General features: G+C 39.7%; 1 protein-coding gene across 4 annotated transcripts in view; it reads left to right on the forward strand.

Moving 5' to 3' along the window:
• KCND3 (potassium voltage-gated channel subfamily D member 3) overlaps window positions 1–26,741 on the forward strand; it is an 856,217-nt gene that overhangs the window by 792,434 nt on the left and 37,042 nt on the right. For all 4 annotated transcript variants that reach the window (XM_073615736.1, XM_073615735.1, XM_073615734.1 and 1 more), the window contains exon 6: window positions 21,967–22,059. In XM_073615736.1, the coding sequence (XP_073471837.1) occupies window positions 21,967–22,059 (93 nt within the window). The remainder of the gene's footprint in view (window positions 1–21,966; window positions 22,060–26,741) is intronic.

Here is a 26,741-nt window from a genome sequence, read left to right on the forward strand (position 1 = left end):
GGTAGGGGCAGAGACAAAGGGTGACTCAGACGGGGGGGGTTCTGCACCTATTCTTCGAGGGAAAAAAAGCCATATATATATATATATATATATATATATATATATATATATATATATATATACACACACACACACACAAAAATATTTTCCCTGCATTTCTATTTTAAACTGAATGGCTTGTTCTACAAAGTAAAGGTTCACATATAGCTTAAGAAAACATCTATTTTATGTCAGAGACCTCTAATACATTAATGTGGTTTGACCTACAGTGTATGAATATTTAACTTGTTATTCTACTGTCAGACGTTTGGGTATTTAATACTAATGAATATTGTATATAATCTTGTATTTATCCTTGTATTTAACTAGTTGCAGAAAAAAAATACAAAAAAGTAATCATTGTACACAGGGCATGTGTAGCATGTCCAGTCTCTTTGCCCTGCTTCTTGGACACCCACTCCCAGTGTACTCTAATTAATTAATCATACCTGACGTTACAAGCGTTTTCCCCGCACCAGGTTGTATCCAAGCCAGGTATAAACTGAATGTTGCTCTCCAGAGTTGAAAAGCCCCAGGTGCTGGCTAATGCTAATCCATGTTGTGAGGGAAGAAAAAAGTCCGGACAGCCGCACACCAGGAGAATATAATCCAATGAAATTTCTTTATTGTAAAATCAGGAACAAATCATGTACAAAGCACCATGGATAGAATGTACAGATAATCAGCTAATGCGTTTCACGCTCTGCGGAGTGCTTACTCATACTCATATACTCATACCTGGCGTTACAGTTTTTTTTCCAAGGTTTCCTGTTTTTTTTTTTTTTTTCATGTGATGCATTGCAGTGCATTTATGATGTGTTTAGATGTGTTCCAGCACATTCCAGTGCATTTTGCTGCGTTCCAGTATAGTTCTGTGCAGAAAAAATGCAGCATGTTCTACTTTTTTTCTGCCCTGAAACGCACTGGAACTGACTGCACTGGTGTGAACTATGCCATTGTAGCCCATATAATCTACTGTCCATGTGCTTTTGATGCAAAAAAAAATGCATTGGACTGCATCAAGTGTGAACGGACCCTTAAAATAGTGCAACATTTTAAAAAACGCATACTTTATTTAATTTGTAAAAAACTTTGCAATGCTTTGTACTAGATTCATAATTTTTGTGTCATTGTAACAAAACAAATTACAGAATAAAATGTGCATATTTTATGTGCAGTAACAGTATTTTTAAACAAACACCGCTCTAAAAAAGAATAAAGTGCATTTTGTTCAGCTTTGTTGTGTTTTATCGTCTAAGGATTGCAAAAAAAAAAATAATTGTTGCAAGACAATATCACATAAAGAAAGCCTTGTTTGTCCTTAAAGGGGTTGTAAAGGTATACATTTTTTCACCTTAATGCATTCTATGCATTAAGGTGAAAAAACTTTTGATAATACCGCCGCCCCCAGCCCCCCCGTTTTACTTACCTGACACCTCGAAACTCGGCTGCTCGTTCCCGACCTCCATTCAGCCGATCAGCCTGGTCGCTGATTGGCTATAGTGGATGGATTGAAAGCAGCGCAGCCATTGGCTCGCGCTGCTGTCAATCACATCCAATGATGCGGCGCGCCGGGGGCGGGGCCGAGTGATACAGCGAGCGGCTATAGCCGCCGGCTGTATCACGGGAGCGCGCCCGCAATAACTAACCACCATGCGAGGGAGCTCGCATTAAGGTGGTTAGTTATTGCGGGGAGGAGCTGAGACAGCCGCCGAGGGACCCCAGAAGAGCAGGTTCGGGGCCACTCTGTGCAGAATGAGCTGCACAGTGAAGGTAAGTATAACATGTTTGTTATTTTTAAAGAAAAAAAAATTTACCTTTTCAACCCCTTTAACCACTTCAGCCCTGGAAGGACTTACCCCCTTCCTGACCAGAGCATTTTTGGCTGACAATTGCGCGGTCGTGCGACGTTATACCCAAACAAAATTGACGTCTTTTTTTTCCCCACAAATAGAGCTTTCTTTTGGTGGTATTTGATCACCTCTGCGGTTTTAATTTTTTGCGCTATAAACAAAAAAAGAGTGACAATTTGAAAAAAATGCAATATTTTTTACTTTTTGTTATAATAAATATCCCCCAAAAAATATATAAAAAAACAAATTTCTTCCACAGTTTAGGCCGATATGTATTCTTCTACATATTTTTTGTAAAAAAATCGAAATAGGTGTATATTGATTGGCTTACGCAAAATTTATAGCATCTACAAAATATTGGATAGATTTACAGTGCCTTGCAAAAGTATTCACCCCCCTTGGCATTTTTCGTGTTTTGTTGCCTCAAAACCTGGAATTAACATGGATTGTTTGAGGATTTGCATCATTTACTTTACAGAACATGCCCAAAACTTTGAAGATTTTTTTTTTATCATTGTGAAGCAAACAACAAATAGGACAAAATAACAGAAAAAATCACTGTGCATAACTATTCACCCCCCTAAAGTCAATACTTTGTAGAGCCACCTTTTGCGGCTATCACAGCTCCAAGTCGCTTTGGATAAGTCTCTATTAACTTGCCACATCTTACTACTGGGATTTTTGCCCATTCCTCCTTGCAAAACTGCTCCAGCTCCTTCAAGTTGGATGGTTTGCACTTGTGAACAGCAATCTTTAAGTCTGAACACAGATTTTCCATTGGATTGAGGTCTGGGCTTTGACTAGGCCATTCCAACATATTTACATGTTTCCCCTTTAACCACTCAAGTGTTGCTTTAGCAGTGTGTTTGGGGTAATTGTCCTGCTGGAAGGTGAACCTCCGTCTTAGACTCAAATCACACACAGAGTGGTACAAGTTTTGCTCAAGAATATCCCTGTATTTAGCACCATCCATCTTTCCCTCAACCCCAACCAGTTTACCAGTCACGACTACTGAAAAACAAAGGATGGTGTTCTTTGGGTGATATGATGTGTTGGCTTTGCGCCAGCCATAGCATTTTCTTTGATGGCCAAAAAAGTAAAATTTTAGTCTCATCAGACCAGAGCACCTTCCTCCATACATTTTGGGAGTCTCCCACATGCCTTTTTGCAAACTCAAAACGTGCCATTTTGCTTTTTTGATGAAAGTATTGGCTTTCTTCTGGCCACTCTGCCATAAAGCCCAACTCTATGGAGCGTACGGCTTATTGTCATCCTATGTACAGATACTCCAGTCTCTGCTGTGGAACTCTGCAGCTCCTCCAGGGTTACCTTTGGTCTCTGTGCTGCCTCTCTAATTAATGCCCTCCTTGCCCGGTCCGTGAGTTTTGGTGTGCAGCCGTCTCTTGGCAGGCTTGCTGTTGTGCCATGTTCTTTACATTTGGTTATGATAGATTTGATTGTGCTCCTAGGGATCAGCAAAGATTTGGATATTTTTTTATAACCTAACCCTGACTTGTACTTCTCAACAACATTGTCCCTTACTTGTTTGGAGAGTCCCTTGGTCTTCATGGCAGTGCTTGGTTAGTGGTGCCTCTTGCTTAGGTGTTGCAGCCTCCCCTTAAAAAGGTGTGTATATGTAATGACAGATCATGTGACACTTAGATTGCACACAGGTGGACATCATTTCACTAATTATGTGACTTCTGAAGGTAATTGGTTGCACCAGAGCTTTTTATGGGCTTCATAACAAAGGGGGTGAATACATACGCACATGCCAATTATCAGTTTTTATTTCTGAAAAATAGTTTTATGTATATATTTTTCTAATTTTACTTCACCAACTTAGACTATTGTGTTCTGATCCATCACATATAATTCCTATTAAAAAAACATTGAACTAAAAGCTGTAATGTAACAAAATAGGTAAAAAGCCAGGGGGGGGGGGTGAATACTTTTGCAAGGCACTGTATGGCATTTTTATTATTATTATTTTTTTTAATAGTAATGGCGGCGATCTGCGATTTTTATTGGGATTGCGACATTGTGGAGGACACATCGTACACTTTTCACACTATTTTGGGACCATTGTCATTTATACAGCGATCAGAGCTACAAATAGCCACTGATTACTGTATAAATGACACTGGCAGGGAAGGGGTTAAACACTAGGGGGCAATCAAGGGGTTAAGTGTGTCCTAGGGAGTGATTCTAACTGTGGGGGAGTGGGCTCACTACAACATGACAGAGATCACTGCTCCCGATGACAGGGAGCAGTAGATCCCTGTCATGTTGCTAGGCAGAACAGGGAAATGCCTTGTTTACAAAGGCATCTACTTGTTCTGCCTCTCCTCGCAGCAATCACGGGCCGCCGGCGAACATTGAGTTTGCGGGACCCGCGGGCCTGCTCCTACGGCGCACGGGCGATAGGCGCCAAATTTAAGGCTGGGTTCACACCTTTGTGAATTGGATGCAGCTTTCTCCAATTCGCATAGCAGGAGAATATAAACGGCTCTCTATGGAGCCGGTTCACATGTCTCCGGGGCAGCTGCAGAGCACCCTGCACAGAAAAGCTGTGCGTCTTTGCCTCCGTTTCAGGGCCAAATTCAGGCAAAGATTCTGCCCTGATTCGTCCCTGAAATGGAGAACAGGGACGGACAGCGTTGTTGTGCGATCCGTTGCTGGACTATTTGTGACTGGAGCCTTAAGGGACGTACAGGTACGCCCATTTGCGTGCCTGTGCCATTCTGCCGACGTATATGTGTGTGCGGCGGTCAGCAAGTGGTTAAAAAAACAATACATGTATTACCTTGATATCTTCAGTAATTACAAAGTTATTTCCGATTAAACAGTTCAATATCAGAGTTTAATGGGAGTGCCAGAAAATTTAGATAATAAGAAAGGAAGGGGGGGGTACCTACATCCTGTCAAAATGGAAAGTTTGGTGATTGAGGCTGTTGGACTTTAATGGTACCATAATGATAAAGATACCCAATTATGTAAAACAAAATAAATTTTATTAATTTAATATAGACATATTAAAACATATATATTTCTAAAATGATATCTCTGTCTGTTCAGTCAAAAGAAGGGCATGAAGCTGAAAGGAGTGGCAAAACCAGTTCACCCTGTGTTAATTAGATTGGCATGCTTGACGTGTTTCGCGGATATTCACCGCTTCTTCAGGAGCTTTATATTGCAAAATGTGAACAGAGACAATATATAATACTACAGAGATAAAAGAAAAAAGTGTCAGATTAATCATAATATAAACAGTGAAACATCACATTACATAATCAAAAATAAATGGCAAAACATCCCTTCCCGAGAGTGATCTTAACCCTTACTGAAGATAGTAACACAGGCTGCAGTCCAAAAGGAGTGGATCTGCCCCGGCGGACACCGGAGCCCCCTGCAGACAACAGAGGAGAGGCAGCTGGAGGTCTGTTACAAAGTAAAGACATTATGAGTCTAATAGCCCCAGGGGACGACCAGTGGTTACTCTGATGAAAGGCACTCTTAGTAGACAACCACAGATAACTAGATAGTAGAGCGCTTCGTTAAGTAGACCAGAGTTCCTCTAATACTATGTAATTTCAGCAGACGTCAAAAGGTTAACCTATCTGGTTATCTGTGGTTGTCTACTAAGAGTGCCTTTCATCAGAGTAACCGCTGGTTGTCTGCTGGGGCTATACATATTCTGGTATGAGGATTGATAAATTATTCATTGTAATGTCTCTATTGCAACTTCTTTCAGCTTCACCCCCTTCTTTTGACTGAACAGACAGAGATATGATTTTAGAAATATGTATGTTTTAATATGTCTATGTTAAATTAATAAAATGTATTTTGTTTTACATAATTGTGTATCTTTATCCTTACGGTACCATTAAAGTCCAACAGCCTCAACCACCAAACAGTTCAATAGCAGAAATGTAAAAATTGCTCTGGTCCATAGGGGGTAAACAGGTATGAGAGGCCAAGTGCTTAAAGATAACATACATGTTGCACAGTAGTAGTGCACTTTTTTGATTGAATGCAATATACTCTAATCTAAAATCTCTCTTTAGAGGAAAAGAAATCAGGATGGCTGAACACAAAGGCTGAGATCCAAAACACCTTTATTCATATAAAATCATGAAAGACATCAAGAGCACGACATGTACAAGCAGGGGAGGAACAGCTAATGCGTTTCACACAAACTGTGCTTTATCAAAGCCCAATTGTTGTCTCTGTGAACTGGTCATTTATACAGACAAAAATTGGGCTTTGATAAAGCACAGTTTGTGTGAAACGCATTAGCTGTTCCTCCCCTGCGTGTACATGTCCCGCTCTTGATGTCTTTCATGATTTTATATGAATAAAGGCATTTTGTATCTCAGCATTGGTGTGCAGCCATCCAGATTTATTTTCCTCTAATTGTCACAGTTGCGACTGGGCAAGCACCCTGCATGGAAGAGATCATGCCACTGGAGCAAACTCACCTGTGAGCAGTGTGAACCTCTGTGTATTAGAATCTTTCTTTGCCGGGGCAATTTTTTTACTTTTAGCACAAATGTCTGCATTTTATTTGAGAAAATACTTTAAACCCCCAAACAGTTATTTATTTCCTGAAAACATAGGCCCTGGGGAATAAAATGGTGGCAAATGAAATATATTATGTTGCATGATATTTGTGTAGCTATTTATTGAATGCATATTTTCAGGAAAAAATACAGTAAAATAAAGACACATAATTTTTTCAAATTTTTGGTAAAATATAAAAGATGGGATTGCAATGAGTAAACAGATACCAAACATGCCAAGCCTTAAAATTGCACATGCCCAAAAACTTTGATATCAACATTTCCAATCACAAATGTTTTAAAAACCTTTACAGGATTTCATTCTATGGTTAACCATAAATGATAGCCCTAGAACTATTGCTCTTACTGTGTTATGTTTGCAGCAATAGCTCACATGTGTAGTGCAATTTATGTTTACATACACGTTTCTGCCCTACACTGCTTGTTTGCTTTGGGGGAGGGGGAGTGTACAGGGGTGACGGGTGCCTTACATTTTTTTTTATTATTTTTATTTATTTTATTGGACCCTCAATCTCCCCCCTGCCCTTCACTGTACCTAATCAAGCACAGTAAATGCTTGGTTAACTGCTTCTCTGGCGATAGAAGCCAGAAAAATGACAGCTGTGACCCCAAAAGTGATGTAATACATGCTACTTCCAGGTTCATTAGTCACACTGTCAAAGGTAACCTTGGTCCAAATATAATGTTCTGTCCCACAGCAAGCTTTTTTCAATCCTCCATTCCACCAAGTGATAGCCAGAAAAATAAAGTAATACAAAGTGCTTTAATCCTCCAAAAGACAATTTATTAATGCGCAATTCACATATAATGCATTCACATTTACATGTGCATAACTGCACTACTTGTTATCAGCTCCTCAATACAATTGGCGATATTCGGCTAATAGTAAATATCACACTTCCTGGTTCCAACAGAGATGATGACATCATTCAAAAGCTCCGCCTAAATGGGTTTTGCCACGGAATCACGTGACTTCCTCAGGGAAATTAGTCACATGATGCTGTGATGTAATGCATGGGGATGGAGCCCCTCAATACTAGAGATGGGCCGAACACCTCCCGGTTCGGTTCACGCCAAATCTTTCGAACATCACAAACGTTCGGAGCTGAACAACAAACCCCATTAAGGTCTATGGGACCCGAACTGGAAATATCTAAAGTGCCCATTTTCAATGCTTATATGCAAGTTATTGGGGATACAAAGGGTATGGGGTCTGGGTACTGCCCTGGGGGACATATATCAATCCAAAAAAAAGTTTATAAAAAGATTATTTTTAAATGAGTAGTGATTTAATGATGCTTATTAAAGTTAAAAAATAACAATTCCTTTAAAAATAGTGCCTGGGGGGTCCCATTAGTCTGCTTGTAAAGTGGCGTATCTGTGTATAGAACCTGCAGCAAAAATTTGATTTATTTTTTAAAAAATGACATTTTCCCTGCAAGCTTTCTTTATTTTGTAAACAATGGTTTGGGGAGCCAGTCTGTATGATGAGGCCACAATTTAGTGTACTGGGAACAAGATTAGAAATTTTTTGGATAAATTCTAGTGTCTGTGTCACAGATTTTGGATAGAAGTAACAGGTGCAAAAAATTTGGGCTTTGGGTGTTGGTGGTGCCTTCACACCGTAACCCTATAGAGGTACTGTTGATAAAAGCAAGAATTGGCCTTACTGTAAAAAATTTAAATCATATGACCTGGTCAAACAGTGGCGGAAAAATTGGGCTTTGGCTGTTGGTGGTGCCTTCACACCATAACCCTATACAGGTACTCTTCATGAAAGCAAGAATTGGCCTTGTTGTTAAAATTTAAATTTTATGCACAGGTGTGGAAAAATTAGTCCTTGGGTGTTAATTGTACCCATGAAACCTATACCAAAAAATGTCTTCCAGATAAAATCTACACCCACAAAGCTAGGCAGTCTAGACAGTCTTGCATAGAGTCCACATCCCAAAAACACTTAATCAGCCACATCAGCATTAGGGGCTTGATAGCTGCTGCTAATCCAGGAATTATTAATTTTAAAAAATGTCAGTCGGTCAATGAAGTATGTGGACAGACATGCTCTTTTAATTTTCACAAAACCTCTGGCAGCAATGAAAGCCCATTTGGAAAGCACGCTGGATGCAAGGCAGCCCAGCAGCTCATTTGCATACTGGCCAGTGGTCTATTTTCATGACCCAGTAACCCAGTCTCCATGTCTGTTTTCGCCCCTAGATAATGTCCCACCATATAATGCAGACGCTGCTGATTGGATGTGGAAGCTGACAGTCCTGGGCACCGAGGACTAAAAAAAAAAAAAATTTGAAATGCATCACTGAGGCGGCCGCCTTCTCCAACGCTCCTCCTTTGTCCAACAGAAGCCACAACACTAGCTTTTCCATAAGACTGTAACCTTGTAATCTGTAACTGTAATCAGAGTCCTACCAGAGTCTGGAAAGGTGTTACATAAACTCCTCTTTAAGGTGTCCTTAAGATATTTCATTCTCTGCTCCCTCTGTAGGGACAGGATGAGTTCCGAGACTTTCCCCTTGTAACGGTGGTAAAGGAGGGTTGAAACCAACAATGATCCTTCTCCTTGATGCCATGAATCCTCAGGTCCTTTCGCAAGCTTTGAATAATAAGGGAGGCCATGCACTGCAAATTTGCAGAGACATGAGAAGCATAGTCCTCATGGTCACTAAGGATTACAGTATCTGGAACTGCTTCCTCCTTTCAGCCATGTACTACCCCCAAGGATTCTGGGAACAGAAAACCATCTTGGAAGGTTTTACGTATGTCTTCCTCTACTTCAATGCCTCCAAAACTGCCAGAATCCTCCTCCTCTTCCTCCTCCCTTTCCTCTTGTGTGTTCTGTGGCATCACAAGAATGGTGTCTTAAGAGGAAAGGAAGTCCACCTCTTCCTCAAGTGCCTTGCCCTTAATGCCACGCAGAGTCTGTTCCAGCAGGAACACAACAGGGATGTGTCACTGATGCATGCATTGTCACGGCTCAACATCCTTGTTGCCTCCTCAAATGGTGACAGTAAAGTACATACATCCTTTATCAGCAGCCATTGGCATGGGGAAAAGAAGCTGAGCTGCCCGAGCCTGTCATTGTGGCATACTCACACAGGTACTCAGTATCGGCCCTCTGCTGGGTAATGATTAAGCCCATTTCTGTTGTTTGAAACGCGTCTACCTTGACCGCTGCTGGTGTCCTCTGGTGTCATTTTGGATATTTTCATATTCCAATAAACTTTACTTGGAGCCCATGTGAGGTGCAGTAAATTTCCTATTTTGACAACAGCCCTCTGGTAATTCTGCAGCGGCTGCACATGCAGCAAAGTTAAGTTCCACCTGATGGGTATGTCACAAATCAAGTGGTTTATGGGCAGATGGAATACCCGCTGAATTTCAACCAACCAAACACTGGCTGTGTAGCCTGAAGTGGCTACAGAAGATCTTGCAAGCCTGGGTACCCGTTTAAGAAACACTGCACCACCAAATTGAGGACATGTGTCAGGCATGGCACAGGTGTCAACTTTCCCTGTCAAAGGACAGACAGGAGGTTGGTGCCATTATCGCACACCACAATTCCTGGCTCAAGCTAGCGTGCATGAACCACCTCTGAGCCTGCCCCTGCAGAGCTGCAAGAATCTCTGCTCTGGTGTGGCTCCTGTCCCCTAGACAGACCAGCTGAAGCACTGCATGGCATCTTTTAGCCTGACTTGTTGAATAGCCCCTTGAACGTTTAGGGGTACTGGTGGTTCATAGGGCAATTCTGCAGAGGAGGGCATGGAGGAGGAGGAGGAGGAGGAGAGGGTGGAGCTGACAAATCTCGCATCATCACAGCCAGCTGTATGGAGACAAAGCAGGAAAATAAGCTCCATCACTGAGGCCTGTTCTGCATCTTTCCTAGTTGCAAGCAGAGTTACCCAGTGTGCTGTGAACAAAATATAGCATCTCTGACCATGCTTGCTGTACTACGTGTCAGCAGTAATGTGGACCTTGCTGCTGACTGCCTTGCTTAATGATGCCACGACATTGCCTTCCACGTGAATGTACAGAGCTGGAATGGCCTTACGTACAAAGAAAGAAATAGTGGCTGGGAACCTGTCATTGTGGTACAGCACCTTCTGCAAATTCACGGAAGGGGGCAAAATCCACCAGATGTAAAGGCAGGAATTGTAACGCCAGCAGCTTGGACAAACTGGGCATGTGGGTGGCAGTGACTGTATTTTTTTTTTTTGCTGCAGCAAATGGGGCACAGAAATTTGCCTGCTATAAAGCTGGTGGTGTCCTGCTTTCAGATGTGCTGCAAGGACCTGTGACACCCTTCGCTATGCCATCATCCCTGTCAGTGGAGGCTGCTGAGAGGTAATGAGATATAGCGGGGGTAGACCTGAAAGGTGAGGAGAAAAAGAATTGTGTCCCTTTTGTGTGGCTTTGCTCTTGACAAAAGGCTGAGTGGTGGGAGGTTAAATGCCTTGTCAAGCATGTGGTACCCAAATGGCTAGTTTTTTTGCCATGCTTAATGTGCTTGAGGCAAACTTTGCAAATTGCAACAGTGCGATTGGCTGCACATGTCCTAAAAAAGACCCAGACAGCTGAGCTGTGGTAAATGGGCCAAGAGATAACAGCTCCACAATCTGATAGAATAGGGTCCCTGCTCTCTATTCTTCCATGATGGCTGCCTCTGGAGGACATCCTTTTTTGGGGTTGTGCCTCATCCTCACTTTCCTCCTCTGCTCTACCCAAATAGTGGCATGGGGACATCTGCCTCTCCTTGTTGCCCCCCCTGGACATGATAGGGGGTTTATTACCCAAATGTAATAGAGACTGGGAAATTTGTAACTGGATGCACTTTAATCAATGAAAAGTGGTGTTTGGTGCACTTTAACTTGAGGACTGCCGCTGACAGAAATGTCAAAACTATATAAAAAAGGGGGAGGGGCAACAGTGCCGCAGTTAGAGAAACTGCAGCTCATAATTTCAAAAAAGGGGGCAGGCACAGGACAAAAAAAGCAAAAAAAATATCATGCAGCAATCCAAAAAAAAGGGGAGTATACAGCACTAAATGTTATGTAATGTGGTGTAAAACACTGCACTACACAGACACACTCCACTGATACACCACAATATACTGCAGTAAAACTGCACTTATGCACTACAATTTACTGCAGTAAAACTGCCCTGTCACACTACGCTGACACTACAGAAAACTGCACAGATGCACTACACTGATGCTACACTATCACTATATTCACACTACTCTGACACTCTACACTCAAAATAGTTACATAGTTAGTCAGGTTGAAAAAAGACACAAGTCCAGCTAGTTCAACCAGAATCACAACAGCACACTATCTCCACTCCAATATCACACTATAAATGGCTTCTCTGGGAAGGAACCTTTTATAGTGTGGGGTGGGTCTATGAGCAATGAACCATGATTGGGCTAAGTCATCATGACTTTCTCTAGTCATGGCTCTGACAGTGCTCTGTGCTCTGATTGGGCAACGCCTTCATTGCTTCAGCCACTTAGGGCTTGGAATGCACTGTGTGGCGCGCAGTGCATTGTGGGGCATTCGGCAGGCCAAATAAATGGCCAAACTGTTCGGCCAACACTACTCAATACTTTCCTGAGCCAATCTTGGTCCATCACTGTGCAAGAGAGCACCAGCGCTGCTCTCTCTCTTCCTCTTAACTGGATTCTGTGAGAGCAATAGAAGCTATTGGCCCTCGGCTGCTGTCAATCAAATCCACTGATGAGGGAGCAGGGGGTGTGGCCCAGCTCCACCATGTATAAGTGGCTTGTAAGTATAGTATGTTTGTTGTTTAAAAAAAATAACCTTTTAATATCACTTTAACTTGGATGTTTACATTTTGATGCAGAATTGCCTGTTTAATGGCAGAATTTTGAAAAGAAGAATATGTACAGCTGCCAAACACAGCCAATATATTAAGTTAAATGCTTTGTCTCCTAAGATATAAGCGTAACATACAAATTTGTACAAGTGACATTTATGTTTTACATTTTATAAAGTTAACAAATGTACATATAATATTATATAAGTGAAGCAATCACTAGCAATTTTAGAAAATCCAGTTTTGGCTTATATTTAGTGGTGCCTTAAAGGTAGTTGCATGATTTAATACCCTGACTTCTTTGTTATAAATGAGCACATATAAACTACGTAACTTTGGACTTTTGCTTGTAGCAATCTTCCCTACAGGACATGCTTTTAGCCACTTTCCAATCACCGGGCCTAAAATACTGCCAGGGAATACTAGGGCATTTTGAAGTTCACTGTACAAAATGGTCAGACAGGCTGAGTGAAAGGAAAATTTGTTTTGCAAAAAGAAATCCTTAACGGTTAAAATGATGAAGTATAAGAAATTTTGTGCAAATATACAATTTAGAAAGTAATATCCCAGCACAAAAATAATGCTTTGAAGACTAAATTTAATTTAAACTTAGCAGGTATATGCACTGCTCAATAGTAAATACATCTGATATTATTGTTTGTGCATTTTGTTTTCACACTGCCAAATTCCAAACCGTAAAATCTTGCAAGCAGCATTTTTATGAAGAAAAACTTTCAAAATACAATTTGGGGAATTCATAAAGGGTATTTTGCATAGCCTTCCCACAACAAATATCAGTGTGGGCAACAGATACATATACCTCTTGTAGACACACAGACAGGTCAGCAGATGAGGAGTTTAGTAAATAGGTGTGCAGAGCCTAATAAGGATTCAGAGAAAGTAGTTCCTCATCAGGTCAGTTTCCCATTAGGGATTGACAGCAGGCAATTTGCAGATTCCATAGCCAATAAAGAGCCTGCTATTGGATTTAGAATTTGCCACTAGCTGAAGGAGATCTAATCCCTCAGCTTCTCCATCAGGCTTTGTCCATTGTCAGCATCAATGGTTGCTAGGAGCCTCCCAGCTGCAAAGTCAACAGCTTCCTTGGGGACCAGTCAACAGCTTCCTTAGGGACCAATGACAGGCAGGGAGAGCGTAGCAGCAGCAAACTTGCTGCTCTTGTTATCTTAGAACTGGAAGTAATTATTTTTTAATTCAGTGGAGCAAAAAGGACCACTTTGTAAAAGTGGTGCTATTAGGAACCAATTAAACCTGCCACCTGTGTTAGTAGAGTTACTGCAAATGGCAGCAGGACATTTTTAATCTGGTGCAGGACATTTTAAATACCGCCACTAAAATGTTGTAATTGCTTAATTAAATGGTCCCAAATGTGTATTGTACAAGTAAAACTACTCTGAAATAGACATGTTAGGGTCCACTGCATCACACCGATGGGTTTATCCCACTGCTCACTCTTATCATGCCTTCATGTCAGTGAACTAATTGTTATCCATACACCTGAATGCCCTTTAACACTATTTCTCCCTCTCCTAGTCTGGGCTCTGGTGTACACTAGAGTAATACTTATCAAATGTATGTACTTACACTACCTAATTTAAAAATGCATTGCATGATACTTAAAGTGTATCTTAAGCTTAAAAATGTACAATTTGCAGCTAACCAGTCCTTAGATATTGTGGCTAAATTAGTTTTCCAATTTCAGGTTAGGAACAGGGAAGTACAGAAAATACCTGTTGTCCTTGTCACTTTCTGTGAATTGAAAGGAAAGCAAAAACATCCTTTTCTTTATTGTTCATTGGGGACAAAGAAATGTAAAAATTCTTAAACAGTTAGGTTATACTGCCACCCACAGGGGGTTGGGAAATTGTCAAACTAAAAAATAAACATCAGCCCCATATAACTCCTCCTCTAACCATCATAAACTAGTTTTTTGCTACTATACTATGATTTTTACTTCTCACTTCTCGGTGGAGGATTCTGCTCCTTATAGGGGTAGGTTGGACTCCTAATCTCAACTGTTTAAATATTCCTACTTTCTGTGTCCCACAATAGACTTCAAGAAAAATATTTAAGGGTAAGTACCTGGACAATATTTTCTTTTTTGTGTGAACTACTAGTCCCATTAATTTGTCATGTAATGAAGATAAATTGGCAGTCAAGGGCTTGTGGTAGGTCTAGCTACTATGGTGTAGCACTCTGTTACTTTGATACTTGGATTACTTTGATACTTTGATAGCTAGCTTGTCTCTAAATTACACTTACTGTCTGCAACTTGCCCTAACCTTTGCCTATCCCTGATTTACACTTACTGTCTGCTACCTGCCCTGACCTCTGTCTGTCACTGGATTATGCTGACTTACTGTCTGCTACCTGTCCCTGGATTATGCTTACTGTCTGCCACCTGGCCTGACCGCTGCCTCAATTATGCTTCTGACTGCTGCCACTCTGACCTCTGCCAGATTCTGGATTTCTCTACTTACTGGGCTTTTGTCTACTTTCAGTTCAAGACATCTGACAACCCCTACTAACAAGGGTATCACTTCAGTCTCTCTTTACTCTTTCTCTAGCTGTGATTGGCCAGGGATTTTCCTTGTCAAAAGAAGTTTATTGAGTATACAATGTTATAAAGATACATAAAGTAAGTTTACAAGGATCTATAAAGTAAGCTCATTGTTTTACAGTAGGGTTTATATAGGTAAATATCATGAAATTTCAAATATTAAACATTGGGTTCACGTAAACCTAAATTAAAGATATATATAATTTCCTTAGTTACTTTTGTAGGTATTTAAATGATTTATACCTACTATACATATTGTTTACAAGTAGAGTGTATATAGGTCAAATAAATTCTGATAATGAGCTTTAATCGTAAGGTGGAGAAAAGGAAAGAGAAAGAAGAAAAAGGGTTGAAAGGTAGAGGTATGGTCCACAAGGTTGTCCCGCTCGTCAGTTTATTATTCTTTTTAGTTCTCTTTGAAGCCCTAGAATGGGTGTCTCTGTAAGTCATTTAATCTGTTACCATGGCAACAGGACAGAGTCATTGAAGTTTGACAGGAACTGTTGTTTTATCCAAGGATGCCAAAGTTTTTCAAATTTTGGAATTTGATTTTGATCGATGGCTACCATCTTAGCATGGGACATTGTATTATTCATGCTATGAATTGTTTCTGCTAGTACCAATGTAGGAGATTTCCATGCCTTGGCCACTGTTTGTTTTGCAGCCGTTATTAGTTGGATCATTAGTTTGAATTGAGAGAGTGTTAACCATTCCGGTTTTAGATTAAGTAAAGTTAAATATGGATCTGGTTGTATTATTTTTTTAAATATTTTAGATGCAATCATGAAGACTTCCTTCCAGAAGGTTTGGATTACTGGACACGTCCACCATATGTGTAAATTTGTGCCTATTTCTGGGCATCCTCGAAAACAAAGAGCTGAGGTATTAGGTGAATATTTTGCCACTCTAGCGGGTACAAGGTACCAGCGAGTTAGGACTTTATAATTTGTCTCCAGTGCTAAGATGTTGGGTGAAGATGACTTAGATGTGAGCCATATGTTAGACCAGTCCGTGTCTTCTAAAGTTCGTCCCAGGTCCTCCTCCCACCTCTGAACGTAAGAGGGTCTATTAAGATTTGCTACTCCATATAATTGATTATAAAGTGATGAAATTGTACCTTTAACAAATGGATCTTTTGTACAGATTGATTCAAAAATGGATAATTGGGATAATGGTGTATCTCCCTTTAGGAATGGTGTACAGAAATTTTTGATTTGGAGATATCTAAATATCTCAGAGTTTGGTAGATCATATTTTTCTCTAAGCGATGGGAATGAAAGGAATGATTTAGATGCTATGAAGTCATTTAGTGTCTGAATGCCTGATGTTGTCCAAGCTTTAAAAGAATTTGGGTAGATCCATGCCGGATAAAAGGCCGGATTTCTGATAAAAGAAAGGAGAGGATTGTGTGGAGATTGTAACTGATATTTGGTTTTTAGTTTATCCCAGAGAGATAAGAAGTGTTTAGTTATGGGATTATGAATTTTAAAGCGGTCTTTAGGATCAAGCCATAATAAATTTGATATTAATAGAGGGTCATTTTCTGAAGCCTCTATAAATACCCATAATGGGATTTCCTGTTTTGCATGGTATTTGGACAGACTGGCCAAATGTGCTGCTCTGTAGTAGTTAGTAAAATTAGGGTATCCCAGGCCTCCTTTATTTTTGGGAAGATGTAGTGTGTGTATAGGTATACGTGGTTTAGAAGAACCCCATATAAACGAAGTTGCTCTTTTTTGTACTATTCTCAAAAAATAGGAAGGAATTGGAATAGGGAGGACTCTGAATAGATAAAGCAATTTGGGTAGAATAGTCATTTTGATTGCATTAATCTTCCCCATCCAGGATAAAGGATGTTGCGACCATTGTTTTATTAGATTTGTGATCTGTCTTAATACAGGAGGATAATTGGTTGAGAATAAGTCAGAATGAGATGCTGTTAAATGAATTCCAAGATATGGGATTGATTTTTCTGCCCATGTGAATGGGAGTGCAGCCCTAGCCGGGATCAATTCCATGTTTGTGAGTGAAATATTAAGCACTAGGCATTTCTTAGGATTAATCATAAGGCCGGATAGGGCTGCAAATCCATCAAGAGCTGGTATTAAGTTAGGACCAGAGACCTGTGGTGATGATAGAAAAAGTAATATATCGTCTGCAAATATACATAATTTGTGTGTAATACCGCCTACTTCAATGCCAGTTATAGTTTGGTTTGTTCTGATGTATTGGGCCATGGGTTCGAGTATAAGGGCAAATAATAAGGGAGATAATGGGCAACCCTGTCGGGTACCTCTTTCGATATTAAAGGCTTCAGATTTGTATCCAGCATATTTTATATAGGCTTTGGGTTTATTATAGAATGCTTTGATCCATGTTAAAAAGTGGGGTCTAAAACCCCATTTTTGTAATGAATATTGCATATATTGCCAGGATACTGTGTCAAATGCCCTCTTAATATCGAGAGATAGAAAACATAAAGGGATTTTCCGTTTTTTAGCAATATGTGCCAATAACACTGCCCTGCGTATATTATCGCCTGCCTGTCTATTTGGCATGAAGCCTACTTGATCTCTATGTATTAACTTTCCTATAATGCTATTGAGGCGTTTTGCTATTATTTTTGCTAATAATTTAATATCGAGGTTTAACAGAGAGATAGGCCGATAATTCACACAGGAAGTATCATCAGAAAGGGGTTTTGGGATCATACAAACAATTGCCATTAGTGTTTCTTGCCGAAAAGAATGTCCATCTAGAAGTTTGTTAAAAGTTTTAGTGAGAATGGGAGAGAGTATTTCTGAGAATGTTTTATAGTATAAAGCCGAGTAGCCGTCTGGGCCTGGTCTTTTGTTAAGTTTTAGGTCTTTTATGGCGTTAGCAACTTCATCTATAGTTATAGGCTCATCCAAACTGCTTTTTTGATTCTGAGATAACTCAGGTAAGGTTATTTTTGAGAAGAAGGATTCAGCCTCTGTAGGATTAAATTCATTGTTTATCTTGTATAAAGTTGCGAGATGTGAGTGAAATTTATGGACTATTTTAACTGGATTACAAGTGTAAACATTTTTTGATAATTTCAAACGTATTGGTTTGAAAGATTTGTTAGTTGAATTTAATGCCCGAGCCAAATATGTACCTGGTTTGTTTGTATTCATGTAGAAATTGTGTTTGGAGCGTTTGAGGGATTTATCAACTGACTCAGTGAGAAATAGATCGTATTCCAATCTAGATTTTTCCAGATGAGATTTTGTACTCTGAGATGGATTATCTTGAAATGATATGTAGGCTGCATTAAAATTGAGTTCTAGTTTTTTTGCTAGATTTTTGCGTTCCCGTTTAAATAGTGCCATTTGTCTTTGTATTGTACCACGCAAGACAGGCTTATGAGCTTCCCACAGTGTTATTGGGGAGATGTCTGTTGTATTATTAATTGATATATATTCCTTTAAAGCTTGTTCAATGGCCATCTGATGTAGTGGGTGTTTGAGCATTATGTCCGGTAAGTACCACGTTGGGTCATGCGCTTTTGGTATGGCTGAGGCTATAGTAGTGTATACTGCATTATGGTCAGACCACGGAATCGGAATGATATCTGATGCAATATTTCTGGTATCATTCCTATTGTTAGAAAAATATGATCTATTCTGGTGAAGGTTTGATGAGGGTGCAAGAAATAAGTGAATTTCTTTTTCATTGGGTTACTTTCTCTCCATGAATCTACCAGATTGTATTTGGAAAGAAGTTGAGAAAAAGGTAATCTAGAGGTTATTTTGGATGGTGTAAAAGGTGATTTATCTAGAAATGGGAGGAGGACCTGGTTCGAATCCCCACACATTATCACTGTTCCTATTTTGTGTGTATTAATCACTTGTAATATATGTGAGAGGAATGGTGTAGGTTGTTTGTTAGGAGCGTAGTAGGAAATCACTGTGATTGCTGTATCCATTATATAACCCATGAGTATCAGGTATCTACCTTCTGGGTCTTTAATTTCTGATAAGGTGAATGGTGTGGATCGGTGAAATGCAATTAGAGTTCCCCTTTGCTTGGTACAGGCAGAAGCCGTGTAAATTTGTTGATAAAAAGGAGAAATATATTTTGGAGTAGAATCTTTGGTGAAGTGTGTTTCTTGGAGGCATACTATGTGAGCCTTCTTGTTATGGAAAGTACGGAAGGCTTTGGTCCTTTTTTGAGGGACATTTATTCCCTGAACATTCAGGGAAAGTATATTCAGTGGTGCCATGGCAATAGATCAAATAGTTTTGACTTACTTTTTGTTATGCAGAGCTGACTGCGCAGATCAACCTGTGTGGACTGAAGAGATGAATAGATAGAATAGATAGAAACCAGTGAATTCTGGAGTAAAAGAGTAAACAAAAAACATATGAGATTAGATGATACATTGTATAAATTATTTTTTGCAAGTAATCACAATTTACCCGTGAAAGAGAATAAATATCTCTCTCAGGGGAATAAGTGCCTTCGTCACACTCCCATATAATATGGTTGGGAGAATGAGGAGGGTTAATGGGGGTACACGGATCTTCCACTTACAGGAGAGAAGTGCTATGTCAAAAGACCTCAAAATGATGTTTCATTAATTGGAGTGCAGAATATAGTTTTTGTTGAAATTATTTATTCCAGGGTGGTTGTATATGGTTAGTCTTGCCCTAGGCTAAATAATTCAGTTAGAAAGGTACTGTTAATAACTTTGGTATTGATGAAGATAGTTTGAATTATTTTGGGATTTTTACCCTTTTAGAGTAAACAATTACATATTTTATTCATATGTAACTGTTTAGATATGTTAACTCATAAAATTGAGGTTGTATTGCTTCAGATTAGAATAAACAAAAACATAATTCTAGGAACTAGTTAGGTAATAATATATTTGTTTTAAGAAAAGAAAGAAAAAGCTTCCATTACTTCTGGATTATTGAACATATTTGTCCTAAAAAGTAATAAATCTATTATTATTACCTGATAATATATAACTGAACAAGAATTTCCTTATTTCACTTATATATTCTAAGGCTATATGAATCAGAAGTAATAAGAAATATAACTGGAATGTAACATGATCCCACACAGTGTGTGACTATCAGAATGCAGTTACATTCAGTTATAAATACAGGTTTTTTATAGAGAACCATCTCTTAGTATAATAAATGAAGAGATATCAGGAATTAGGATGTCAGTCCATTGAATCTTCTTGGTCCATGGATGATGTGGCATAACGGCCTCTTTTGTGAGAATGATGATTCCCATTTTGTTCTGAAATTTTCTGGGTGCTGCCTGAAGGTGAAGATGATGCCATTCTTCTGCGTGTGGGAGAGTTGCTGCTTGTGGGTTCTGTCAGATTTAATTTTAAAAGGGTTTGTTGTAGTTCATCTGCTGATCTGCTTCTGTAAATTGTACCTTGGTAGTTAAATCTGACTGAAAAGGGGAAGCCCCATTGATACATAATGTTGTGGCGTTGCAGTTCCATTAGTTGGGGTTTCATGGATCGTCTTTTAGTAATAGTAAGTTGGGATAGGTCAGCAAAAATTTGATAATTGTGTCCATGAAAATTAAGTATCTTTTTTTCTCTTGCAGCAATTAGTATTTGTTCTTTCGTTCTGTAATAATGACATTTTGTGATTATATCACGTGGGGGTCCATCTTTCTTTTTGGCTGTGAGGGCTCTGTGTACTCTGTCCAGTTCTAAACGTTCAATAGGGATATCTGGCTTTAGTTCTTGTAATAGAGCAGTAATAGTAGATTGCAGGTCTGTCACAGTTTCAGGTATTCCCCTTATGCGCAAGTTTGAACGTCTGGCTCTATTTTCGTAATCTTCGAGCTTAGTTTGAAGTATTAAATTCTCTTTTTTTAATTGTTCCAATTCTGTTATATTTTCTTGGGTTGTAATTTCAATTTCATCCATTTTTATTTCTAAGGCTGCGGTGCGGTTTCCCAGCTCTCTTATTTCTTTGGTTAGGCTTTTTGTTATTTGGTCTGAGGTTTGTTTTAAAGCCTTATGAAGCATCTTTTCAAATTGTAATAATATTACTGGGGATACTGAGGAGGCTTGTGGAGAAGTTTGTGAGAGGATTTGTTCTGTATCTGACTCAAATGGAGAGTCTTGCTGTGACATTTTCTGTCTGTGAGAGCGCCCTGATGCTGTATCTTGTGAGGTGACTGGAGCTGCTTTAGTTGCAGTGAGTGCCTGTGAGCTCTTTGTGAGGTGATTTTTATTTCTGCCACGGTTTCCTCCCAGTACCATATTTCCTGCCCAAACTTTCACAGTTTGTTCCCTGGGGTGAAAAGGTTCAAATGGATACCTTTTGAGCCTGCAGGCTCCGCTTTGTCCTTCTCTTCTCTCCTCAGCGGTGTGGAGCTCTAACAATGCATGTCTGCTCTGCTAGGCTCCGCCTCCTGCCGGGATTTTAATTCAGCATAACAAGTCCAAGACAAAACTAAGTACTGGCAGGCCTACTTTCCTTAAGCCTTGCCTTAAAGGAATATGGGCTGCTTAAGGTTAAGTCCGTAGGGTGATCACTGAAGGGCTCCATACAAATTTTGCTATGATCCCCTGATCTGTAACTATGTCCCTGACTGTTATTAATTAGTGTTTTAAACCTGTCCAGAATTCAGCCCTAAGATCAAATGCTGACAATACCACATTAACAAAGTGAAGCAAAGGATAATAATATAGTTTTCATTAGCAGACAATTAGATGCTATCTGTTACCACAAAAACGAAAATGTCATTTGGTGTGTACAGCTAGCACCCCAGTGTTATACTGATTTTTATAAATTGACTGTAATATGTCACCGCTGTGTCACAATGAGATAATAGATATCTACCAGTGTAGTTCTGCACATAAACTGCAGTGTGTTATTGTCACAGTTATATTAAGAGGAGGGAGCCAGTTACAAAGCATTAAGTGGATAGATTATCAAGTATATATTCAGTTCAAATTTAACCTTCAGCTGTGTAAGTCACAAAACAGAACTATCCTGAGACTTTTTTTGCGCAGTGGTGTTATTAAATGTATTAATGCTAAGCTCTGTTTATTTAGGGCTCAACTGGAGAAGAGGCACACATTGGAAAATCAGCATCACTGATAGAAAGTCAACACCACCACCTGCTGCACTGCCTGGAAAAGACAACCGTAAGTAGAAGCATGTCTTGTAATGGCTGTACAACTCGCATATAAAACCAGCATGACTGTTTTCTCTTTATGTGACAAACAGCTATACCTTTGTTCCTTTTGTGATGTGAAAAGAATAAAACGAGATAGAATTATTCACATTTAAACATACAACATAATAACAGTTAGATTTTTGCTTCAACATATTCAATATACCTATAATCCATAAGTCACTGTTGTCCAATACCTGTAACTACAGCAGAATCATACAAAAACTGGCCTGTGTGTGGGGCACAGGACACCAAGGAAAACACTTCTGGACCACAACTATCAATGGACTAACTGGAAATATGCAGCTCATGGAGTCACCATATGACTACAGTGATAGGCAGACAACTGGTGGCATTGATGTGTGTGCATTACATGTGCACACATTTTGTGTAAGCATGAATGTATATAGTGTGACTGTTCAGCAATAGAAAGATATTTCTCCAACAAGACTGTACCCATTGTCCATCTGGTTGGTGTCCCAATCTCCAATCTCCAATCGTATGTAAAGGAACTCCTTAAAGGGTTAGTTCACCTTTACTAAAAAAACTTCCTGTGGAGGTAGATAAAAACAAACCAAAGTTAAATAATGCCCTTGCTGTGGGTATAGATTTCCAGAGATGGCATCATGCCATCCTTCCTAGTTGCTAGGGCATTGCTAACACACTCCCAGCCATTACAGGGGCAAGCTCTCAAACCTCCACACATTTGTAATACACTATTTCCTCTGTCACTGGATCACTGATCTCAGAGCTAATGCAACAGGGGAGAGAAAGTGCAAGGAAGGGGGTTTGAATTGGCTGGGATTGTCTTAGCAAAATCCTAGCAACAAGGCAGGATAGCATGAAGCCATCTATAGGAGTTTTTTGGCCAGGCTTCAGGAGAATTCTGTGATAAAGAATACTTTATAATGAAACAAATGCTAAGCACTTGGCTTGACACCCATTCCAGGTTCCTATACCTAGAACCAAACTGCTAGTTGATTAGGAAATAGTTTGCTTTTTCCTAGCCTTATTTAGTCCTCGTTCACACAGGGCGCACAACTCATGCAGTGCTTTGTTTACGTGCATGGGGATCCACAGGTGTTCCGTTCATCCCTGTGCAGGTAGCCCCATGGTTGTGTATTGGGACACAGCGGCTGTGTGTGAGACATCTGTGTGGATGCAGGTAATGTCCCCCGAAAGCACACAGGGAGAGGGGATGCACCTGCACAACCCGCACCCATATGGATGTCATAATGGGACACAGAGCCTGTGTCCATACTGCCTCTTTGACTCAATAGAAATCATTAATTGTCACGCAAGGGGATGTATGGAACACCTGTGCATCCCTGTGTGGGTAAACACGGCCCTGACAGGTACACCCTGTGTGCATGAGGCCAAATGCAAAATTTATTAGCAAACTTTCTCTTTCTGTCTTTATACTGGTGTTCCTTGTGTGGCTATTATGTCTGGCCTTGTTAAAGTAATACAGACAAATTATTTGGTGTAGATAGGAGCTAGGTTAGTGAGACATTCCTAAATAAAAAAAAGCCTTAAAGTGTTTTAAAATGGAAAACTGCCATAATATACTATTTAGCTATATGAGGTCAGGCCAAGGCAAAAACTACTTTAAAACTCCAAAGGGGCATACAAACATTTGCCTGCTATTTAATAGTAGCATTTTCATTTCAAGAATTGACTTTCAGTCTTAACTTTAAATGTTTAAAAAATATATTGTACAAAGTACTTCATGTATACTAAATTATTTCATACTTTCTCCGATAACCACCTAGTTAGCCTTGCTCTTAGTCTATTCCTATATATATTTCCTGGTGTTGCTGTGCTCATAATAACACTTAATAACACTTAATTCTACCTTGTACGACAGAACTTAATGTAAATGTAAAGGCTCAAGGTTTTTTTATATTCATGCATTCTATGCATGAAGAGAAAAAAAACTTCTGTGTGCAGCAGCCCCCCCAGCACTTCCTAAAAATGACCTGAGCTCCATGTTGATTCAGTGATGTGCACAAGAGTGCCGGCTCTCCCAGGTCTCTCCCTCCTTATTGGCTGAGACAGCAGCAGTAGCCATTGGCTCCCACTACTGTCAATTACAGCCAGTGAGCCAATGAGGAGAGAGCAGGAGTGGGGCTGAGCCATGCTTCGTGTGTGAATAGACACACAGAGCAGCAGCTCGGAAACGAGCCTGCTTGGGTTCCCTCATAGCAAGCTGCTTGCTATGGGAGCGCAGGGCATAAGGGAGTGGCAAGGAGCACCAGCGGGGGACCTGAGAAGAGAAGGATCGGGGCTGCTCTGTGCAAAACCACTGCACAGAGCAGGTAAACATAACATGTTTGTTATTATTAAGCACAAAAAAGACTGCCTTTAATATCACTTAATTTTATTTTCCATGTATCCAGCTAAAAATAATTTTTACTATTCATAGGTTAGAATCAATATATACATTTTTTGTATGTTTAGTTTATAGTAGTATTTATTTTCAATAAATACTACTTTATATATATATATATATATATATATATATATATATATAAAAATATATACACTGTAAATAAATGGTCACACAAGTTGGAGTTTATTGCAACTATTGTCATATTACCAGTATTTCCCAAATACTATAGTCCCCCTCGTCATTTTTAAAATATGGAGGATAGGTAATCTGCAGTGGGAGATTAAAGTTGGTTTAAACCGAATTAATAAAATCTTACATAAACCTTAACATGTTAATCTAATTCTAAAAGTTAAGAAAACAGTGCTATCCTTAAAAAACATGTGCAATTAATTAGTAATATCTAATGAAATCTCTCAAATCTCTCAATTAAAAAAAAAATCATTACTGACAATATTAAATCTCAAACATTATCTCTGAAGCAATAAAAATGATGATATAAATAAATGTGATCGACAATAATCTTTAAAACACAGTGTAAAGTGCATAATCAATAAAAAGGCAAATTATTAATTGGCAATCACTCACAACAATCAATGTCCCAAATGATCCACTCCATTGCCAAATAAAATGAATAAAGTGTTAATGCACAGATCATCAATAATCAATGTCCTTCTGTAGTAACCACCAGCAACAAGATTGGTGCTCCACCACCAATAAGCCCATGGTGATATCCTTCTCCCTATGTCTCACCAACCCCCTCAAAGACCCTCTTAAATGAGTGAACTCACCAGATGTAATTGACCTTCATTTAACAGCTTCAGCCCCGGAAGATTTTACCCCCTTCCTGACCAGAGCGTTTTTTGCGATTCAGCACTGCGTCGCTTTAACTGACAATTGCGCGGTCGTGCGACGTGGCTCCCAAACAAAATTGACGTCCTTTTTTTTCCCACAAATAGAGCTTTCTTTTAGTGGTATTTGATCTCCTCTGCGGTTTTTATTTTTTGCGCTATAAACAATATAAGAGCGTCAATTTTGAAAAAAAAACGCATTATTTTTTACATTTTGCTATAATAAATATCCCCCAAAAATATATAAAAAAACATTTTTTTTCTTCAGTTTAGGCCGATCGTATTCTTCTACATATTTTTGGTAAAAAAAAAATCGCAATAAGCGTTGATTGATTGGTTTGCGCAAAAGTTATAGCGTGTAATAAATAGAGAATAGTTTTATAGCATTTTTATTTAAAAAATTTTTTTTACTAGTAATGGCGGCGATCAGCGAATTTTTTTGTGACTGCGACATTATGGCGGACATGTCGGACATTTTTGACACATTTATGGGACCATTGTCATTTATACAGCAATCAGTGCGATTAAAAATGCATTGATTACTGTGTAAATGACACTGGCAGTGAAGGGGGCGGGGAGGGGTTAAGTGTGTCCTAGGGGAGTGATTTCTAACTGTCAGGGGGATGGGCTGGTGTTTGACGTCACTGATCTCTGCTCCCAATGACAGGGAGCAGAGATCGAGTGACACTTGTCACTAGGCAGAACGGGGAGATGCTGTTTACATCAGCATCTCCTCGTTCGTCCTCTCCGTAAGACGATCGCGGGTATCCCCACGGCGATCGAGTCCGCAGGACCCGCGACCCGACTCACGGCGCGCACGCAATGGCACGGCGGGGAATTCAAATGGACGTACAGGTATGCCCATTTGCCCAGCCGTGCCATTCTGCCGACGTACATCGGCGTGCACCGGTCGGGAACCGGTTAACAGACCTTTATGTTAGTCCTAACAAAAGTCAATCGAAAAGTCAATCAGCACCTTTTCACACTTATTTAGAATATTTTAGAATATCTTTCCACCACTCTTCCTCCTCAACTCTTTCCTCCCATTCACATTACCCCACAATGTTCAAGGGTCAGTAAAACAAGGGAAAAAAGCAATGCGCTAATGAGCAGGGCCCTCTGATTCCCACTGTATTAAACTGTATTGTAATTGTACTGTTTGCCCTTAATATTGTAAAGGGCTGAGCAAACTGTTGGCGCTATATAAATCCTGTACAATAATAATAACTTCCATAGTGTAAAACCACTAAAACAGGTTAAAAGCAATTACCATGTCTTGTGCTGAAACCAACATGGCTAATGCATCCAATGTTCTAGTCTTCTCCTGGTCTTCCGTGAGTGAAGAGCATTCCCACGTACATGATGACTTCACTGACTCCACCAAGCCTGGAGTGAATGCATGTAGACAGGAAG

Source organism: Aquarana catesbeiana, linkage group LG02 (assembly GCF_042186555.1).
Source record: "Aquarana catesbeiana isolate 2022-GZ linkage group LG02, ASM4218655v1, whole genome shotgun sequence".
NCBI classification, from domain to species: Eukaryota; Metazoa; Chordata; class Amphibia; order Anura; family Ranidae; genus Aquarana; species Aquarana catesbeiana.